This window comes from Hemitrygon akajei, unplaced genomic scaffold (genome assembly GCF_048418815.1).
Source record: "Hemitrygon akajei unplaced genomic scaffold, sHemAka1.3 Scf000042, whole genome shotgun sequence".
Classification (NCBI taxonomy): Eukaryota; Metazoa; Chordata; class Chondrichthyes; order Myliobatiformes; family Dasyatidae; genus Hemitrygon; species Hemitrygon akajei.
The window spans coordinates 3933372-3954244 of NW_027331928.1; the positions used below are offsets into that span (position 1 = coordinate 3933372).

Consider the following 20873-nt stretch of genomic DNA (forward strand, 5'->3'; position numbering starts at 1 on the left):
GTCAGACACTTCACACCACCTCTCGGGATCTGGGCACTGGTGCTTGGGTTCTGTATCTCTCCGACTATCTGCAAAATCGATTCTGTGCTTGAATTCATCCAAACCATCGAATATAAACAGCAATCCCTTTGGGTTCTTCCAGACCCTCTCTCAGGATATTCCCAAAGTAAAGATACTGATCCAGAATCAGTTCCCTCAGGTTTATCCTGCAGTTAATAGAGTTTAAATCCCGGAATTTGAAACTGAAGACAAACTGGAATTGTCGGAATATTTTCCCCACGGCCCAGTCATAAACAATCTTTTGTAACATTGTTGTTTTCCCGATTCCTGGCACTCCGGCTACTGCTGCAGAACTCCCAGATTTGGATTTACTCCGGGAAAAACTGCTGTGGAATAGCTGTGCAGTCTGTATTTTTTCTAACGCTCCACGGAAATGTTTCTCTCTGTAATCCTCGTGGTCTCTGCCTCTTGCCAGCAGCTAGTGTTCCACCAGTCTCCGATCTCGAAGAGTAGAAATGACCGTGAGCTTTGTGTATCGATCATCCAGCTGGAAAACCTTCACCTTCTCCCTCATCAGGATCGTGTTCACTCTCAGCGTTTCAGTTTGTGCCCGCAGAGTCTCCTTGTGTTTCTGTTGAACATCTTCATGGGAACAAAAACATATTCAAAATGTTAACTAGCTCAACTGACAAAGAACTTTATTACTACATTCCAATATTCAGTGTTTGAGATTACATGAATTAATTCAATGCTTCCAAGGATATTAGAACAGAAAGTAAATTTCTGTTCACAGACACAGGAACTAACAGCGATGATTGTCTCAGAAAAATGTCCAATCATCATATTCTGACACTAATTACTGATGAAGGTGAACATTCCCCGGATATCCTATTGCAATCCTGACTGCAGTGCTGTTACATAATTTCACTATCTTTAAACATTGTTTGCATCATTAACACACGGTGTTATTGCTGACCTGGTGTGGAAATATGGAGAGCAGGACCCTGTGCATTTTGGCAAAACTGCACTCTGGGGAGTAACAGGTGTCCACTGCAAACACCAATGGTATCAAAACAGGAAGAGCGTCAACATTTAGAGAAGGCAGGATAATGGGGTTGAGAGGAATTGCGGAGCAAATTCACTGAGCTGAATGGCTTAATTATCTTCCTAAGTCTGATGGTTTTATGGTGCATCTAGAGTATTGTGTTCATTTCTGATTGTCCAACACTGGGGATGATTGGAGAGGGTGCAGAACAGGTTCACCAGGATGTTGCTTGGATTCGGTGGCATGTGAGGCAAGTAGAGCTTTGAGAAACTTGGATTGTTTATTCTGGAGTTTGAATAGAGATCTGCCTGATGTTTATAAGATTGAGAGATAAGATTTTGGGTCGAGAGCCTGTATTTTGCTTTCAACTTAGGATTGATGGCTCATACCAGAGGGCATTTGGTAAAGGTGAAATGGGGTAAATTTAGAGTACATGTGGGCAGATTTTTCACAGGGTTGTGTGTGCCTGGAATTTACAGCCTGGGTCGTGTTGGAGGCAACTATGTCATAGATGCTCCAAGAGATACGTGAATGTGCAGGAAATGCGAGGGTATGGTCAGTAGCATAAGAGAGGATAACAAAGTGTTTCTTTTGTTCTTTCCCAGATATATAAACAGTAAAAAAAGTAGAGGGTTGATATCGAACCGCTGGAAAATGAAGTTGTAGATTTAGTAACGGGTGCAAAAGGAAAGGTCAGACATACTCTGTGGAAGTCACTAGCAGAATTCCAAATTGTAAAGAGCATCAGCGGACAGAATTGAGTGCAGCTGCTATTACGAAGGAGAAGGTGCTTCGGAATCTGAAAGGTCTGAAGAGAGAAAGGTCACCTGGACTGGGTCATACAGTGTATCAGGAGCCTGTCTGGGGTGTGTGGGGATACCCAGAGCGTTAGGACCCGGAGTGGAGGGTTCAGCAGACACAAGGACTGGATTAATACATTAACAGCTGGAACAGCTGGAAAAATACACTTTACAATGTTCAGGCTGCAACGAGAGATGATCTGAATTGTAACCTGAAACCAGAGATCGCCGAATGATTGATGGTGGATTTTCGTTCCCAGAATCCGCCAAGTCACAGTCTAACATTTGAACAGAGCATTTCATCACTCACCTGTCAGTTCAGTGGGTAACTCAGACAACCCTTGTGCGATGTTTATGTATTCCTCTGGGTAAGGACCTGTTTAAATCAAAAAAAGAGTTCATGAAAACAGAACTAAAATAATTACAACTATTTAGTTCAATGTGCCTTTGTGTTGAGTGCGTGTTTTTAACATACCGAGCTCCTGTATCTCCCTCAGTATCCTGTCCAACTTCGGTAACTCAGTCCTCCACATCACAAAGGATTCCCACATCGCCCTCCGGACAAGGGAACCTTTGCCATTCACCAAACTGAGGAAGAGTCTGGAACTCTCTGTCCGGTTTCCCTTCTCTGTCAGTTCAGTGACTTTCTATAAAAGCAAACAATTAATTTATTGTGGAATAGATGGACAGACATGGCGAATCTCACAGTTTAATATTCATCCTGGATTAATGAGCTGAGGTGAATTTGACCGACGGTCCTGATAAGATGCAACATTAATTTTAGACAGAATGCCTGTTCAACAGTCCAGATATGCAGCCCTTGCACTTATGTCATACAACGATATGACTATTACAGCACAGTAACACAGTCCGTGCCGAGCGCTTACTCTCACCTAGTCCCACCTACCTGCACTCAGCCCATAACCCTCCATTCCTTTCCTGTCCATATACATATCCATTTTTAAATGACAATATTGAACCTGTCTTTGCCACTTCTACTGTAAGCTTATTCCACACAGTTACCACTCTCTGAGTAAAGACGTTCCCCCTCGTGTTACCCCTAAACTTTTGCCCCCAACTCTCAACTCATGTCCTCTTGTTTGAATCTCCCCTACTCTCAATGTAAAAAAGCCTATGCACGTCAAATCTATCTAACCCTTCATAATTTTAAATGCCTCTATCAAGTTCCCCACTCAAACTTCAACGCTCTAAAGAATAAAGAATTAACTTGTTCAACCTTTCTCTGTACTTAGGTGCTGAGACCTAAGTGACATTCTGGTAAATCTCCTCTGTACTCTCTGTATTTTGTTGATATCTTTCCAATAATTTGGTGACCAGAACTGTACACAATACTCCAAATTTGGGTTTACCAATGCCTTGCACAATTTTAACTTTACTTCCCAACTTCTATACTCAATGCTCTGATTTTTAAAGGCCAGCATACCAAAAGCTTTCTTCATCAACCTGTCCACATGAGATTCCACCATCAGGGAACTATGCCCCATTATTCCTAGATCACTCTGTTATACTGCATTCCTCAATGCCCTACCATTTACCGTACATGTCCTATTTTGATTAATCCTACCAAAATGTAGCTCCTAATACTTATCAGCATTAAACTCCATTTGCTATCTTTCAGCCCACTCTTCTAACTGGCCTAAATCTCTCTGTAAGATTTGAAAACCTACTTCATTATCCACAGCGCCACCTATCTTAGTATCCTCTGCATACTTAGTAATCCAATGTGCCAGCCCATCATCCGGATCATTAATGGATATGACAAACAACATTGGACCCAGGACAGGTCCCTGAGGCACACCGCTAGGCACCGGCCTCCAACATGACATACAGTTATCCACCACTACTCTCTGGCATCTCCCATCCAGCCACTGTAGAATTCATTTTACTACTTCAATATTAATACCTAACAATTGAACCTTCCTAACTAACCTTCCGTGCGGAACCTTGTCAAAGGTCTTACTGAGGTCCAGTACACTGATAAATACAGCAGGTGTGAGAGGAGAAGGTGACTCTGAACCTGCAGTTCCCAGTGCTCTCCACCTGAACAGCTGAAACAGATCTACTGAAGACAAAGGTCTGACTGAGGTCCGGTACACTGATAAATACAGCAGGTGTGAGAGGAGAAGGTGACTCTGAATCTGCAGTTCCCAGTGCTCCCCACCTGAACAGCTGAAACAGATCTACTGAATACAAAGGTCTGAATGAGGTCCGGTACACTGATAAATACAGCAGGTGTGAGAGGAGAAGGTGACTCTGAATCTGCAGTTCCCAGTGCTCCCCACCTGAACAGCTGAAACAGATCTACTGAAGACAAAGGTCTGACTGAGGTCCGGTACACTGATAAATACAGCAGGTGTGAGAGGAGAAGGTGACTCTGAATCTGCAGTTCCCAGTGCTCCCCACCTGAACAGCTGAAACAGAGCTACTGAATACAAAGGTCTGAATGAGGTCCGGTACACTGATAAATACAGCAGGTGTGAGAGGAGAAGGTGACTCTGAACCTGCAGTTCCCAGTGCTCCCCACCTGAACAGCTGAAACAGATCTACTGAAGACAAAGGTCTGACTGAGGTCCGGTACACTGATAAATACAACAGGTGTGAGAGGAGAAGGTGACTCTGAACCTACAGTTCCCAGTGCTCCCCACCTGAACAGCTGAAACAGATCTACTGAAGACAATTCAGAGATCAAAGTCTTTAATGCCAGGTAGAACTCCTAGCAAGTACAGGAGATTAATATTGATCACTATTCCCTTTGATACCAGAAGTTCAGTGACAATACTCTAAATACACTCACCTCATTTTCTTCTCTACTGAAATGTCCCTCCTTTGTCAACATCCAACCGAGTCGTTCAACTTTCTCTTCAATTGCATGTTTCAGTCTCTCCCTGTAGAACTTTGTCAGTTGGTACAGTCGATACTCGCCCCCCTCTGCCAGGAGGTCGGAGATTGTAAACTCTGGCTCTGCGAATATAAAATGGGAATGTAGTCACAAACTCAAATATCGCTTGTCTCCACTGCTTCACCAAACTCAACAAACCCGTCATCTCTTGAACCTCAATGTTTACCTGCTTTCAGCTGGAAACACGTATTTTGCCCTAATCTCCAACACTGGCCTTAAAAAACCGACCCATCAATGCGCTGTGCTAGACGTTCCCAGAAGGAACCCATTCACCACAAACCTGTCTCTCCCACGGTCCCTCCCACTCACCGATTTCAGTTTAAAATGGGCAATATATGTTGGGACTGTCAATGATAGTCGCTTCCCAGAGATACTCTCTCTATCCTGGCGAATACATTTCCCAGAACTCATATACTGGAAATACTCTCTTATCCGGAGAGCTGCATTTCCTCCGATACACACCCTGGAAATCCTCAGAGCAGGTAGGACATTTCCTGTAGTGCGGTAACCGGTGCCACACTACACCGCATGCACCACGCCCACACTTTCCCCTCTCTGACCAACCCTCCAACAAGGAATCACATTTACCCACTTCCCACGTCATTCTGCGAACACATCACCCTCATGCTTCACTCACCCGCTCCCTGTTGGGCACTTGACAATTCCGTGTTTGATGAGTTTCCGAGCTGACAGGCAGTCGCCTCAGTTGTGCTGGTTCCAGGGCCCTGCTCAGTGTCTCTGACGTCACTGTCTCTGGGCTGACAGTAAGTCGCCTCACTTGTGCTGGTTCCAGAGTCCTGCTCGGTGTCTCTGACGTCACTGTCTCTGGGCTGAATTTGCTCCTCCTCCTCTGCGGCCGGACCGCATTCCATTGGGACATTGCTCTCAATCTGACCCTGCTTTGGAACCTTGCTTCCCGTGTCCCGATCATCTTCCCTCGATGAGCTGCCTGGTAAGAGCCTCTTGTGTACTTTCTGTACCGGATTTAATTTCCCACCTGCAGTAAATGATGAATTGCAGGTTTAGAGTGATTTATGCTCGAACAAGGATTCACAACGGGTGTCTGCAATGGAGCCGGGACTCCGGCTGACCGGATTTGGAGAGGGACTGTGCTGGTGAATGTAAACCACCCTTCATGTTAGGTCACCATCCCGATAAGCCAGTGAGTGGACACATCCACTCCCAGAAAAAGAAATGGATAAACACAGTAATACTGATCACCGACTACGCATTAGCTGAACACACCAATAATCAGCGGTTATTAATGGATCGGCATCAGGTGATACCGGGAATTATCACTGGGATTATCTCCCACAAACATAAATCTCCCTGGATCACAAACTGTCAGTCACCTGTATCACTCACAGACAAGCCACTGGATTACTCGGGGTCCGATCCTCCAGATCGAACGTTCTCCGGTTGCTTTGTCACACACTGTCTTATCCCCTGTGTCAAAGACTGACCACTGCCTTGAGATGGACAACGTCCAGTCCCCTGGGTTACAGATTGAACATAACCTTGAAGCCCATGATGCCTGGTCCCCTGGGTCCCATCCCGTCTCCTGGATAATAATCGTCATGTAGCAGCTATACAAGTCATTGGCAAAGGGAGAGTCTTGCGTACATTTCTAGCAGCTAAAAGGCTCGCTGAGAGAGCTTTACAGTTGCTAATCTACAGGATGGACGTGATTCAGCTTGAAGAAGTGTCGAGGATATTGACAAGTCCGTTACCGGATGGGGTTGTTTGTTATCTGGTTCGGCTGGGACAGTTTGCCCCGGAACACGGGAGCTTGAAGGGTAAACTTGCACACGTAAAACAGAATCAGAATCAGGTTTATTATCACCGGCATGTGACATGAAATGTGTTAACTTAGCAGCATTATTTCAATACAGTACGTAATCTAGCGGGAAAAATAATAATGAATAAAAATGAGAAAGATGATGATGATAATAATAATAATAATAATAATAATAATAATAATAATAATAATAATAATAATAAAGAAGTAAACCAATTACGTGTATTGAATAAATTAAAGAAACGTGCAAAAACAGAATGACTGTATATTTTTAAAATAAATGAAGTAGTGTCCAAAGATTCAATGTCCATTTAGGAATGGGATGGCAGAGAGGACGAATCTGTTCCTGAATCACTGAGTGTGTGCCTTCAGGCTTCTGTACCTCCTCCCTGATGGTAACAGTGAGAAAAGGGCATGTCCTGGGTACTGGAGGTCCTTAATAATGGACGCTGCCTTTCTGAGACACCGCTCCCTGAATATTTACAACTTCCGGCAGCTTCACTCGGTCCTGTGCAGTAGCCCCTCCATACCAGACAGTGACAGACCGATGCAGACCACAAATGAAGTGTCTCCTGATCCTCAGCCATTTCCAAGGCTAGCAATGTTCTCGGCTCGGCTACAGAAAACAGAGTTCGGAAAACTCCCCTCATCTACTTTGCGCAGCGAGGGGGGAGTTGAGAGCTGCCCTGACAAAACATGAAATGTTGTAATATCGCACAATCTCTGAAATCTCAGAAATGCTCTTGTCACCTGTCTCTGAATTTTATAAATGAATGTTGAAGATGTCTTTCACCTCTAAACAGGCCCTGATGTGCAAAAAAACCCTGAACGTAGACTTTTACATAACAAACAGCACCGCTGTCACATTCCTGTTCGTGTTTCACTCTCAACCTGCTGATTCAGGGTCTCCGGCTCCTTTCACTCAGGTGAAGCTTTGCCTGGTGAGTGGAGTCATTCGACCATTACTGGTGTCAGGTCCCTGCGCTGGAACTGTTGGACTGATCGATTACACAAATCACTTTACCAGTGGGATCAATGACACTGCTTTATGAAACTTTTTCTCTGCCCTGTTAGCGCCTGTGTAAGCTTCTTCATCTGAACTATTGTGCACCAACAGGGCAGAAGTTTAGTTATAAAGGTCCAGGTGAACATACCTGTAGCCATTCTGATTCTGACTGACGGTTGTTGATTGTTGTTGTCTTGTTTACACTCTGATCCCGGTGCAGGACAGCGCCGCCTTCTGGTGATGCCCTGAATTACACACAACAAGCAGATAGTGAGTCAGAGAGAGTTGGATTACTTTGCAAATGTGACAGTACAGCCATTCTCTGTATCAGAGCCGCAGTTCGCATCAACTCCCAAACCATGTCTGTAAGTCTGTCCAGTGATACCTAGAGCATTCTTCCGATAGAGGCACGGAGCAACAGAGCACAAATACGGACCCTTCAGCCCATCGAGACGTTTTCCTCCTGGCCTCTTCCTTCCATCTTCACATGCCAACTGCTTCTGGAATTATACAATTGTGTCTACCTCATCCATTTCCTCTGGCAGTTCCCGCCACATAATCACCAGCCTCTGCATGAAAACGTTGCTGCTCGGGTTGGTTTTGGAATCTATTTACCATCCTCTCCCCATTTAGTTCCCCTATAAGCGACGATAATATTCACCGTGAGTACCATCTACTAATTGTCTGTCATCGGCGAAATTTCTGGTCAAGCCTTGTGCACTTGCATTGTAATCATTGCTATCAAATAACGAATATCAAATGTCCCAACTTGTAGCCTTGCGGTACACCACTAGTTACCCGCCTCCACTCTGAGGAGAAACCTTCATCCACCACTCTTTGCTTGCTAGCTTCAAGGCAACTTGTGAACCCAACTAGCTCTGTCTCTGTACCGCATGGGACGTTATCTTCCAGACCAAGCTGTCATGAGGCAGCTTGCCAATGTACAATACCCACTCCCCAACCCTCATTGACAATCATCTTCAAAAATCTTAAAAAAGTATTGTTGAACACAACTTCCCATGCACAATGCCATGGTGACTCATGATCAGTCTTTGTTGAACTCTGTAGATATTCTGTGTGTGACTGCTCCATATTGTGGAAAATTGTCTCCGGCACCTCACTTTTTTTGCTTATTTCGGGGTACCAGGCAAGGTTGTCCTCTTAGTCCATTATTATTTGATATTGCGCTGGAACAGTTGGCAATTGCTATTAGAGAATCACCTAACATTTTTGGCATTACTCGCGGGATGGATATCCGTAAGTTATCTTAATATGCAGACAACTTGTTATTATACATTTCTGATCCTGAGAAATCCATTACTGCAGTTATATCATTGTTGGCTCAGTTTAGTAACTTTTCCGGGTATAAATTGAATCTTAAGAAGAGTGAATTGTTCCCCCTAAATAGGCAGGTTCCAATTTACAGAAATTTGCATTTTAAATTAGTTACTGTTTATTTTATATACTTAGGGATTAAAATTACAAAAAAAAACATAAGGATTTATTTAAGGTTAATTTTTTACCCTTAATTGATCACATTAAATATTTGTTTACTAAATGTTCACCATTGTCTTTATCATTGATAAGTCGGATTAATGGTTTTAAGGAGATTTTTTACCTATGTTCTTATATATATTTCAAGCGGTACCAATTTTTATTCTGAAATCTTTTTTTGACAATGTTCATTGAAAAATTTCTTCATGTATTTCTGGCAGAATAAAAATTCTAGGTTAGGTAAAAGACATTTACAGAAGTTAAAAAAGGAAGGTGGATTGGCATTGCCAAATTTTAGATTTTATTACTAGGCAATTAATATCCCATATTTGATATACTGGTCAGCGACAGTTCGCCTGTTCAAAGTCCGATAGTCCGCACACATGCGTACCCTTCTCATCTTCTTCCGGGCCACTACTATTGGGGACGCATAGGGGCTTCGAGACTCAGTGATGATTCCAGTTTCCTTCAACTTGCACAAGTGCTGCTGCACGTCTTCCACATCTGCTGGGGCACGTCGCCGTGACCTCTCTCTGAACGGGGTGTCCTCAGTCATTCGGATGATATGGCGAGTACTCTTGGAGCAACCCACATCGAATTCGCCAAGAGAAAACACATCTTCCAGCTTCAAAGTCTTCTCCGCCAGCCTGCGTTTCTGCTCCGGCGATACAGGAGAATCCCCAAAGTTAAAGGCCTCAGGGATCAGCTTTCCTCTGCTTTCCAATCCTTCCCCCTTAGTGGGCCTCACAGGGGCGCTAGACATTACGTCACCGGGAACAAATGCGCCAGCGGGATCCCTCTCTTAAAGGTGATTTCTCCTGCCGTAGTGTTGCTGACACTCACGGCCATCCGCCTCGCAGGTACCACCGCTGGCCTCTGCACTTCGGGCCTCACCAGCACCCCCGCCGGAAATCGTGTCTCCCCCTTGAGATCTTCCGGAGCGTCTACTAACAGGGCTTCGCCCGCCGGCACTCCGGGGAATCTGGGGGTCTCCATCACTAGTGCCACCTCCCCTGGCCGTATAACTTTAGGCCTCACCTTCGTACACCACACCGTCTCTCGTTTGCACTCAGGATGCAGCCCTAGGGGGTCACCCACTTCTTGGAACACTGCCCGGTACAACCGAGAGGGTCTCCAGAAAGTTCTCCAGCGCCTTCTCCTTACAGGCTCCCAGGAGCCGTTCACAAGAGGGGCGTTAGTCCCCAGCAGAAGGGCAGAGCGACACCTGTTTCCACCGGGTCCGGACAAACCAACACCGGCGTCTCAATCGCTTCAGACACTCCCACATCGCCCTCCGAGAATTCCAAACTTACTGCCGGGTACCCATCATACGGATTATCACTGTCTCTTACACCCCAAATCTCCAGTGCCTCAAATGGGGTTACTGACAAGTGCTTTAGATATTTGTTGTAGAACGGCCGGTAAAATAAGGTCACCTGAGATCCTGTGTCGAGGATGGCTTTTGCGTAAACCCCTCTATCCGTAGGCACACGCTGAAACGGGGTTCCACCAGCTCAGCCGGAATAAAGTCTTGGGCTTTCGGTGGTCCCCTGGCAGATTTCTGGGAACGAGTTCCTCCAGAGACTCCAGTCCGTTCCCGCACTGAGTCTCTCCTAAGTTTCCCAACTCCTCTCCGTTCTTATTCGCCCGGGGGCTTGCCCACCTCGGGGCGCCTTGCCTCTCACAATCCCTCCGAAAGTGTCCTCCTTCCCCACAGCTGTAGCACACCCCTGACCGTTCACATTCCCGCCGGAAATGCCCCTCTTTCCCACAGTTATAGCACACGCTACCAGCGGCCCCTCCTCTCCCGGGACGCCCGCCACTACCAGCCCATTGCGCTGGTCGTCCCCCGAAGGACTACTCTCCCTGTCCTTCCCCTCAAACAGGGGGGTCCCTACTCCCCTGGGACCCCTTGGGTTTCTCGGACCTCAACCCGGCCAGCACTTCCTGCACCGTTGAGGATCGCCCCCGGTGGCCCGACCCCTTTTACGGCCCAACGCGCTCTCTTCCACCCTGTACTACAGTAAACAGTGTTACAGTAACTCTGGAGTTCGACATTTACTATCTGGAGTCAGATCTTTACTGTCAATATACCACGCAGAAATCGGCCACTCGGCCCATCCAGCCTTCTGCCCCGTACAATAAAATCATGGCTTTCGCTCCGTGATGCCGCCTGCCGCCTGTCTCTTTCTGTAACCGGTCACCCCGCCCCCCAACCCCTTTCCCCACCACCGCCTCCACCCCACCTGTTCACTGTGTGCCGTGGCCTTGAACAGAATCAAAATCTTTGTTTCTACAGGATGTCGAGCGGATCCGTTGGAAGCACCCACAATAAACACAGTCTCAAAGGGAAAGATAACATGCATTCATCTGAAATGACAAGCTTTGGAAGCGGGAAACGTGTTGTCCAAACAGATTTTTCACACGCTTGCTTTGAATTCGGTACCCCTGGTTTCAGATCTGTTTTTAATCGTGGCATAAGCTGTGGAAAATCTTAGTAATGCTGACAAGGAAGTGTAGGATCACAAATGATATCGCCGCCGGAAGGGGTTAAAATGGAGCGAATGAGTTATTGATCACCGATGCAAAACACAGATAATGGATCGATTTGAAATAAAGATCGGAAATAAATATCAGAAGCTGAATTATTCTCACCTGAATTCGCTAAGAATATTCAGTCTCCGTGCGGATATATTTTCAAGTCGTTTTCTTCCAGCTTCATAGCAGAGAATCGGGCGAGGAGCCGGTGCTGCTGTTCTGTGAGACTCACAGCGCGACTTTCTGTGTGCAAGCTGCTGCCCGTCCGCAGGACGGATTCCGACACGCAGACATTCCTCGGATCAGGGAGCGGCGTTTCTGCTGAAAACAAATCCAAACGGTTCAACATTCCTCCCCTCCCTTCAACTGTCAGCAAAGCAGGCTGAATATTGTAGTCAAATCTTACTGTTCCAGGGGGATATCAATAAAACGCGGTGACAGAGGAGAGAAAGTTCAGCAGTGTCAGCAATCTGAATGCCGACTTGTCACAAAGAAAGAAATATCTTTCTTTCTAAGAATATAAAAATAATGGAATTAGTCGATCTGCCACATTCTTAACTGAGACAATCCAAACAGTAAAATCTCACGGTTTCTCTGTTGTTTTGAGTAGTTAGTTTGTGTGTGTGTGTGTGTGTGTGTGTGTGTGTGTGTGTGACAGAGAGAGAGAGAGAGAGAGAGAGAGAGAGAGAGAGAGAGAGAGAGAGAGAGAGTGAGAGAGAGTTAGAGAGAGAGAGAGAGAGAGAGAGAGAGAGAGAGAGAGAGATCAGAGACGGAACCCTGCCCCGTGGGACATTTCGGATATCACTGTCGGTGTGAAACGTTCTACAGTGCTGGCTCAGTAGAAACCAACAGGACAATGTTTTGATTGAAGGTAATGACGTCGCTTCTCCTAATCCGTTTGCTCAGTCATTAATTCGTTAACTTGAACATTTCAGAGCTCCGTCCTGCCATTTAATTCCCTCCCGGTCCGAACCCCGCTGTGAACGCTCCCTGGTTCTGACGAATCGGAGACAACACTTTCTGCGATGTTGAAACCGGACGGAGTTCAGTGCGGTCCCGGGTGAGCGGTGTGCTCACCATGTACAGAGATTTCAGTCTGAGCTGCTACCTCCGAGGCTATTTATTTATACAGTGTCCATTACAGATACACTGGTCCGATTGAGCTGAAATAAGCGTACATGGCCGCATTTCTGGTGCGCGCACCCTCGGCGGCCCGGGGTATGTCCGACAGCGGGAGGAGAGGGGACTGGGGGCAAATGGAGGAAACACAGACAGGAATATCAAAGGCTGCGTTAACCGTCTCTCGCGGACGCGGGTAGTTTCTGTCTGAACTTCCGCGTAGGTCAAACAATTTCCCTCCTTGCCGTTCCATCACAACCAAAGGGGTTCTTTGTTTAATTCAGCGAATCCCAGGCTGTGGATTTGATCCATGTCGGGTGATTCCCTCAATCGTGGTGGAACGGGAATGGGGTGGTGAAGTTGTGGGAAATTGCGAAATTGCCGCCCGCTGAGGATAAGTTGGATCCGAATAAGGGAATGGGAGAGAGGGCTCTGAGTGACGGGATAGCGAGGTTGTGGGCATCTCACGGCATGTTGTATGCAAACGGTTTTCATGCGCGTGGAGGAAGTTTGCTCTGAGGAGAAGCTGGCAAACTTATCCCGTCTCCAAACCCCGTCCCGAGTTTTTCCGCCCTCTCAGACCGCAGGGTCGGTCAAGTTCAGGATGTCGTACGGGAACGGTGTTGTCAATGGGCCAGCAAATGCAGGAGTGGTGTCGGAATTGCTGGAGTAATGCAGACGAGCCCTACGGCTGGTCAGCATAGAGCCTCGTTATCTTTTGTAGGGGAACAAGGTGTGAAGAAAGGAGGGGGGTGAGCTCAGAGATAGGGCAGAAATGTTTGATGAGTTAAGGGAGGGGAGGAGGAGAAAGGGTAACTGTAACCATCTTTACCCTTGTGCTGTCCCTCTCCCTCGCCGTACCCCTCCCTGCCCCTCTAACTCTCTCTCAGCGCCTTGTTCTAAGCCTTCGAAATAATCCTTGCTCACCACTCCTCTCTCATTTGAACGACTTTTCACCCCTTCCTTTTCTCTCGCCGCTCTACTCCCTTTTCTTCCCCTTCCATGTCATTTCTCCTAAACTTCCCTCACCCCTCTGCTCCCCCACCTGCCCCCACTCCTCATGTTCCGGCCTAACGGACTACTCTCCCTCCTGTCACTCAGCTCTGTGAACGGCCAGCACTCTGCACCTACCAGTCCTTCCAAGTGAGGCAACACTTCACCTGCGAACCGGCTTGTGCTCATCTCTTGTATCCTGTGGTCCAAATGTGCCCTCCTCTGTATTGCCGAGATTCGTCTTAAATGTCATGCGGGAGACAATAAAAAAACAATTTGCATCTTTACTTATTCAGTACAATGACACAGTCTATAAAAGTGAGGCAAAGTGACATCAACTTACATAGAACATAGAACTTAGAATAGTACAGCACATTACAGGCCCTACGGCCCACAATGCTGTGCCGACCCTCAAACCCTGCCTCCCATATAACCCCCACTTTAATTTCCTCCATATGCCTGTCTAGTAGTCTCTTAAACTTCACTAGTTTATCTACCTCAACCAATGACTCAGGCAGTGCATTCTACGCACCAACCACTCTCTGAGTGAAAAACCTTCCTCTAATATCCCCCATGAACTTCCCTCCTCTTACCTTAAAGCCAGGTCCTCTTGTACTGAGCAGTGGTGCCCTGGGGAAGAGGCGCTGGCTATCCACTCTATCTTTTCCTGTTAATATCTTGTATACCTCTATCATCTCTCCTCTCATCCTCCTTCTCTCCAAAGAGTAAAGCCCAAGCTCCCTTAATCTCTAATCATAATCCATACTCTCTAAACCCGGCAGCATCCCGGTAAATCTCCTCTGTACCCTTTCTAATGCTTCCACATCCTCGCTATAGTGAGGCGACCAGAACTGGACACAGTACTCCAAGTGTGGCCTAACCAGAGTTTTAAGGAGCTGCATTATTACCCCGCGACGCTTAAACTCTATCCCTCGACTTATGAAAGTTAACACCCCATAAGCTTTCATGGACGCTATTCCGATTACAGAGGAAGAGTTATTTTCAACCTAAAGCACATTAGGGTGGATTAATCCGCCAGGGCTGACCAGGTGTTCCCTAATACTCACTTCCTCCATCACCAACATTCAGGGCCCCAGACAGTCCTTCCAGGTGAGGCGACACTTCACCTGTGAGTCGACTGGTGTGGTATACTGCGTCCGGTGCTCCCGGTGTGGCCTTTTACATATTGGTGTGACCCGACGCAGACTGGGAGACCGTTTCGCTGAACACCTACGCTCGGTCCGCCAGAGAAATCAGGATCTCCCAGTGGCCACACATCTTAATTCCACGTCCCATTCCCACTCTGATATGTCTATCCATGGCCTCCTCTACTGTCAAAATGAATCCAAACTCAAGTTGGAGGAACAATACCTTATATACCGGCTGGGTAGCCTCCAACCTGATGGCATGAACAATGACTTCTCTAACTTCAGTTAATGCCCCTCCTCCCCTTTTTACCCAATCCCTGACATATTTAGTTGTTTGCCTTAATCTCCATCTCCCTCTGGTGCTCGCCCCCTCTCCTTTCTTACTCCTGAGGCCCCCCGTCCCATGATCCTTTCTCTTCTCCAGCTCTGTATCACTTTCGCCAATCACCTTTCCAGCTCTTAGCTTCATCCAACCCCCTCCGGTATTCTCCTATCATTTCGCATTTCCCCCTCCCCGCACTACTTTCAAATCTTTTACTATCTTTCCTTTCGGTTAGTCCTTACGAAGGGTCTCGGCCCGAAACGTCGACAGCGCTTCTCACTATAGATGCTGCCTGGCCTGCTGTGTTCCACCAGCATTTTGTGTGTGCTCTTTGAATTTCCAGCATCTGCGGATTTCCACTTGTTTGTTCCATAAAATCCTCATCTTTCTTGTAAAGTTCTGCGATATCTGCACAATTTTTTTTCTCTAAACATCTAGGACGGCTGGGCTCTGAAATATCGCCCATTAGTGTTTTCATACAACTGTTTTTTTTTCTCAGTTCCGCTCTGCAATCCTCACTACACGGGACCTGACCGAACACTGCTTTGACCATTTCCCTCACAGTAAGGTCATCCATCCCCCTTTAATCGCGTCTAAAACAAGAGAAGCCCGGAGTACTGGGCTGCCAGTTCTGGCCCACCTGCATCGCTGGTGGAAACAACATCACCATTCCGTGCATTGGCCCTTGCACTGGGCTCATCTGGCTTTGATGAAAGCAGTGGGGAGACCAAGTCAACGGGACTCGGCAGACTAACAGTTCGGCACGGAGACCGGCAACGGTACAAAGTAAAACACCCGGTGCAGGATACGGAGACGAGAACATGTGTGCCGTGGCATATGGGTCATCGTGTAAGATAGACTATTGATGTAGGATATAGAGAACCGGAACTGTGCGTGATAAAGCGCCCGGTGTGCGATACCGAGACAGGGAAACATAATCTCAGCGTGGATTTGTTCGGTGGCGTGAACAGCCAGGATTAACATCCTTGTGAATTGAAAAAGTAGTGTTGATCCATCAATTCAAACCAGACCTCCATGTGTCCGCCCTATTCTATCACCTCACCCTCCTCATCACATTCATCCATCCCTCCCTCTTTGTTACCTCTCTCTGCCACCCGTCTCTCCTGAACGCCACTCTCCTTCACAGCTCCTCTTCTCACTTAACCCCTTATAACGCCCAGTTTCCTTCCTCCGTCACCCCTTTCTCACTTATCGCTCCTTTGTGCTTAGTACTTCGTCCTTCTCCCACTCCTTCTCTTCTGCCTCACGCCCCGCCCTCTCCTCTACAGCCTTGTCGCCCAAATCTGTCAGCGACCTCCCCCGCCTTCTCCGAACAATCGTGTCACCCATCACTGCTCTTCATCCATCTCTTTCATCCCTCTCTATCGATTCGCAAAACTCTCACCTTTCATAGCTGACCCTCGCTCACACCCATTCAAACAGGCCTGCTCGAGCACACACCTCCTTCCTCATCCCTCTCTCACAGAACCCTCCTCAATATTCTGCATCCCTTCTCCCCCTCTCTCAACTCGTATCCTTCACACCACCAACATTCCTATTCCCTCCTTGCTTTCCCCGTCTTTCTCCTCTCTTCTCCCTCACTCCCTCTCACTCACCCCTTCGCTCTCTCCCCATTTCCTTCCACCATTCCTTCCCGATCGCTCTCCTCAATCCCTCCCCACCTCTCGCTCCCTTCTTACCTCAACTCTCCTGACCTCTCCCCCGCTCCCCAATTCTTCCCCTCCCCTGCCTCGTCCTATTTCCCCTCTCTCCCTCTCCCTCACCCTCTACCTGCATTCTCACACTCCTTCTCACGCCCTCTCACCTCTTCCGCTTGATCCCACTGCCCTTCAACCTCTCTGTTCTGTTCTCTCTCCCCTACGTCTGTGTTTGTCTCTCTCACACGCTCCCCTATCCCTCACGCTATCTGCTCTCCATCGCCCTCTCTCTATACTCACCGCCCAGCTCTCTCTACTTCACACTCCATCTCAAACACTTCCCTTCATCCTACCCCACTCCTCGTCCAACCCGCTCTCTACCTCTCCCTCTCACTCACTCTCACACTTCCTCCTATACTACATGCCCTCTGCATCCTTCTCCCTCATTATTGACGCTCCAAATAATTACCCCTTCTGCATCACGACGCCACACTCTCAAGCTGCCGCTCACCTTCACTTCCACAACTCGTCACCTACCCTCAGACTCGCCTTACCCCTCAGCCACACGTTACCCCCACACAGTCGCTCTCACTTCCCTCTTTCCTCTCACTGTAAAAATTCGCTGACAACCGCCCCATTAACTTCTCACACACTCACCTTCCCCCTCACCCACCCTTGCCTCTCACGCGCGTCCTCACCATCACTCTTCCACACCCTCCCCCTCACCTTTCTCTTACACTCGTCATTTCTCTCTCCCTCACTCTATATTAACTCTAATCCTCACCCTCAAATTCACGCTCACAAATACTCACCGTCTCCCTCACAGTCACTCTCATACCCATTTCCTATCCCCCATATTCACTCCCCTTCCCTCACCAGAAACCTCAGCCTAACCAAACACTCAATCTCCCGCTTACCCTCACACCCGCTCCCACATTTTCAGCAGGAGCATTTAATAGGTAAATGCCAATTTATAACTGGGAAAGCTGCGAGTTCCATACGCGAGATAATGTTTTTTTTAATAATAAGGAATGTTGTTGTTCAGATGCAATGGTCTTACTTATTTAAAAGGAAAAGTGCAAAAATATTTCAAAGCAACTGCTGATGATTGGAGTTTGTTATAAATTAGACAAATGCTCACTCCCGCAACAGAAATAATTAATTACAATATTAAAGCAACTTCGTTCATATCTGAATGTAAATGTTTTGTGGATCCTTGCTTTTATTTTTAGTAGTTTGGAAATTACTGCGGACATTGCATTTGCCCATTTATCATAAACTCAACCTTCGAGTGAATCTCTAAGAAAACCGGCGCAAAGACTCGGAAGCCCCTTTGTACCTCCGAGTTTTGAATTTATACACCATTTAGAAATAGTCTACTCCTTTATTCATTTTACCAAAGTGCATGTCCACTCACTTCCTCCCACTATATTTCATCAGCCACTTCTTTGCCCAATACCTTAATAGGTGTAAGCTCACCGCTTCCTCCAAACTATTGCCCCTCAAACTATCTTTGTATCGTCTGCAAACTTGGGCACAAATTAAAAAAAAGATCCGGGTCAAAATAGTTTGCACACAGCAGGAAGAGAAGCGGTCCCATGTATTCCCCTGCTGAACACCACGAGTAACTGGCAGTCAACAAAATAGGCCGCCTTTATTTCGACACTCTGTCCAATTTCTGACAGCCCGTCTGCTCTCCATGCCAGTATTTCCCTGTAATACCCCTGGCTTCTATCTTGCTTAGGAACCTCCTCTACGGCATGTTGTCGAAAACCTCCTGAAAATCAAAATAAAAAAAATTCCTTTGTCAGTGCTGACTGCCGTTTCCTCAAGGAATTCCAATAGAATTGTCAGAGAAAAGTTCCCCTTACGGAAAATATACATTGGACCATTTTATCCTGCAGCTCTAAGGACCCAGAAACCTCATCCTTTAAAGATGCACCCCAAGATCTTCTCAAGATTTGAGATCGGACTGACTGGCCTATAAATTCCTTGAGGAAACGGCAAGAGTGGGGTGCAGTTTTTCAGTCACTCAGTGCCATTCCAGACTCCAGTGATTATTGGAAGATCATTACTATCGCCTCCACAGTCTCCTCAGCTCCATCTTTCTGAATCATCGGTTTTACTCCACTTGGCCCACGGGAATTGTTCACATCCAGAGCTGTCAGCTTTCCAAACGTCTTCTCCTCAAGAATAATGGCTGCACTAACTTGTGGCCGCCCCCTCCCCCGCGACTCTCTCCAATTTCTAATAGACATCTATCAGAGCGAAGAGTGAATCAAATACCTTTTGATTTTATCCTCTATTACAAACTCTTCAGCGTCATTTTCCGAAGGTCCGACTTCCACTCTTGTCTCTTTGAATCTTTAACTCTCTGAAAATTGTTCTGGGATTTATTTGTTTTATCTTATGGCTTGTTTACTTTAATATTTCATTTCCCTCATTGTATTTTTATTTGTCTTGTCTTAGCATTTTAAAGCTTCCCACTCCTTGAGTTTCCCGCCACGTCCATTGCTATTATGTTGTCCTTGCATTCCCTTGTCATACATGGCAGTCTCGTTCTCCGTTTCGAATACTTCCTCTCCTGGAGGAATCTACCGTGCGCCATCTGAACTGCTGGGCCACCATCCCTGCTACTGTCCCTTTCCTTGTCGCAGATCCTTTCGGATGCCTCTGAAAGTCTGGTCACTCTACAGTGATACCGACGCATTTAATTTTGCTGATCCTCTGTCACCGCAGGGTGAAATTTGTACTATCAGATTATGACCATTGTCTCTTAGGGGTTCCTTTATTAAAATCAAATCTGGTTCACTACCCAACGCCCAGTCCCGAAGTGTCATTTCATTGTGGACTGACCCAGAATCTGCTCTAAAAAGCACCTTCATTCTGCATGTTCCGTCTGTAATTGTTCCCTACTTTTCCAGATGTTCAAGATCCCGCTGCAACCTTTGGCAGGCTTCCTCGCTGTCCATTACGCTTCCAGCCTTGGGGTCATCCTCAAATTTGGTGTTCCAGTTTTATCTCATTATCATCTAGATCGTTGATAAACACCAACGGAACGGACCAGCCGCTATCCATCCATTATCAATCCTCCGGGTAACCACCGCGGAAAACTCCATAAGATTAATCAGGCACAAACTACCACGCTCAGAGTCCTGCTGGCAATCCGATATCAGACATTGTCGTTCATATCCCTACGTATACCTTCCAATAATTGACCTGTTAGTGTCGTCAGGCTCACCGGCCTATCACTTCCCGGCTTCTTCTTATCGTCGTCCATGAGCAGCTTCAGCTATCCTCCGGCATCTTAGCCATGGGTAAATATGTATTAAATGCCTCTGCCAGGACTCCTACAATTTCATCACTCGCCTCTCTCCCAGTCAGCTGGACACTTTGTCAGGACCTGGGAATTTAACCACCCTAATTTGTCTGAAATCAGCAAGTACCGCCTCAGGGAATCAACATCCATTTGGAAATCGTCTGACAGAGGGGAAGAAACTGTTCCTGAATCGCTGAATGTGTGCCTTCAGAATTCTGTACCTTCCTATAGACGGTAATACTGAGAGGACGGCATGCCCTCCCTGACGTAAGTCCTTAATAATGGACGCTGGCTTTCTGATTGATAATATGATGAACTGAACCACAGAACCATTGCACATTACAGCACAGAAACAGGCCCTTTTGGCCCTTCTGGGCTGTGCTGAACCATTTTTCTGCCTAGTCCCACTGACCTGCACCTGGGCCATATCCCTCCAAACCCCTCTCATCCATGTACCTGCCCAAGTGTTTCTTAAATGTCAAAAGTGAGCCCGCATTCACCACTTCATCTGGCAGCTCATTCCATACTCCCACTACTCTCTGCGTGAAGGAGCTCCCTCCCCCCATGTTCCCTTTAAACTTTTCCCCCTTCGCCCTTAAACCATGACATCTGTTTTTTTTTATTCTCCCCTGGCCTCAGTGGAAATAAAAGCCCGCTTGCATTCACCCTATCTATAGCCAACATAATTGTATACACCTCTATCAAATCACCCC

At 46.8% G+C, this 20873-nt stretch overlaps 1 protein-coding gene across 1 annotated transcript; it reads right to left on the reverse strand.

Moving 5' to 3' along the window:
- Positions 1–459: 459 nt before the first annotated feature.
- Positions 460–13913, reverse strand: LOC140720414 (uncharacterized). Its single transcript, XM_073035265.1, has 8 exons — positions 13852–13913; positions 11719–11922; positions 7718–7814; positions 5403–5762; positions 4661–4827; positions 2321–2492; positions 2156–2221; positions 460–642 (listed from the first exon to the last, which is right to left on the reverse strand). Exons 3-8 carry the CDS (start codon positions 7725–7727, stop codon positions 479–481), a joined length of 939 nt encoding a protein of 312 aa, XP_072891366.1. The 5' UTR covers positions 7728–7814; positions 11719–11922; positions 13852–13913; the 3' UTR covers positions 460–478.
- Positions 13914–20873: the final 6960 nt, after the last annotated feature.

Bases quoted from the DNA above. Each gene is read 5' to 3' on its own strand.
- LOC140720414 (XM_073035265.1), bottom strand. The intron at 2,222-2,320 runs GTATGTTAAAAA...TGATTTAAACAG, and splicing joins GAGGGAGATACAGGAGCTCG to GTCCTTACCCAGAGGAATAC. The intron at 643-2,155 runs GTGAGTGATGAA...GTTCCCATGAAG, and splicing joins GTTACCCACTGAACTGACAG to ATGTTCAACAGAAACACAAG.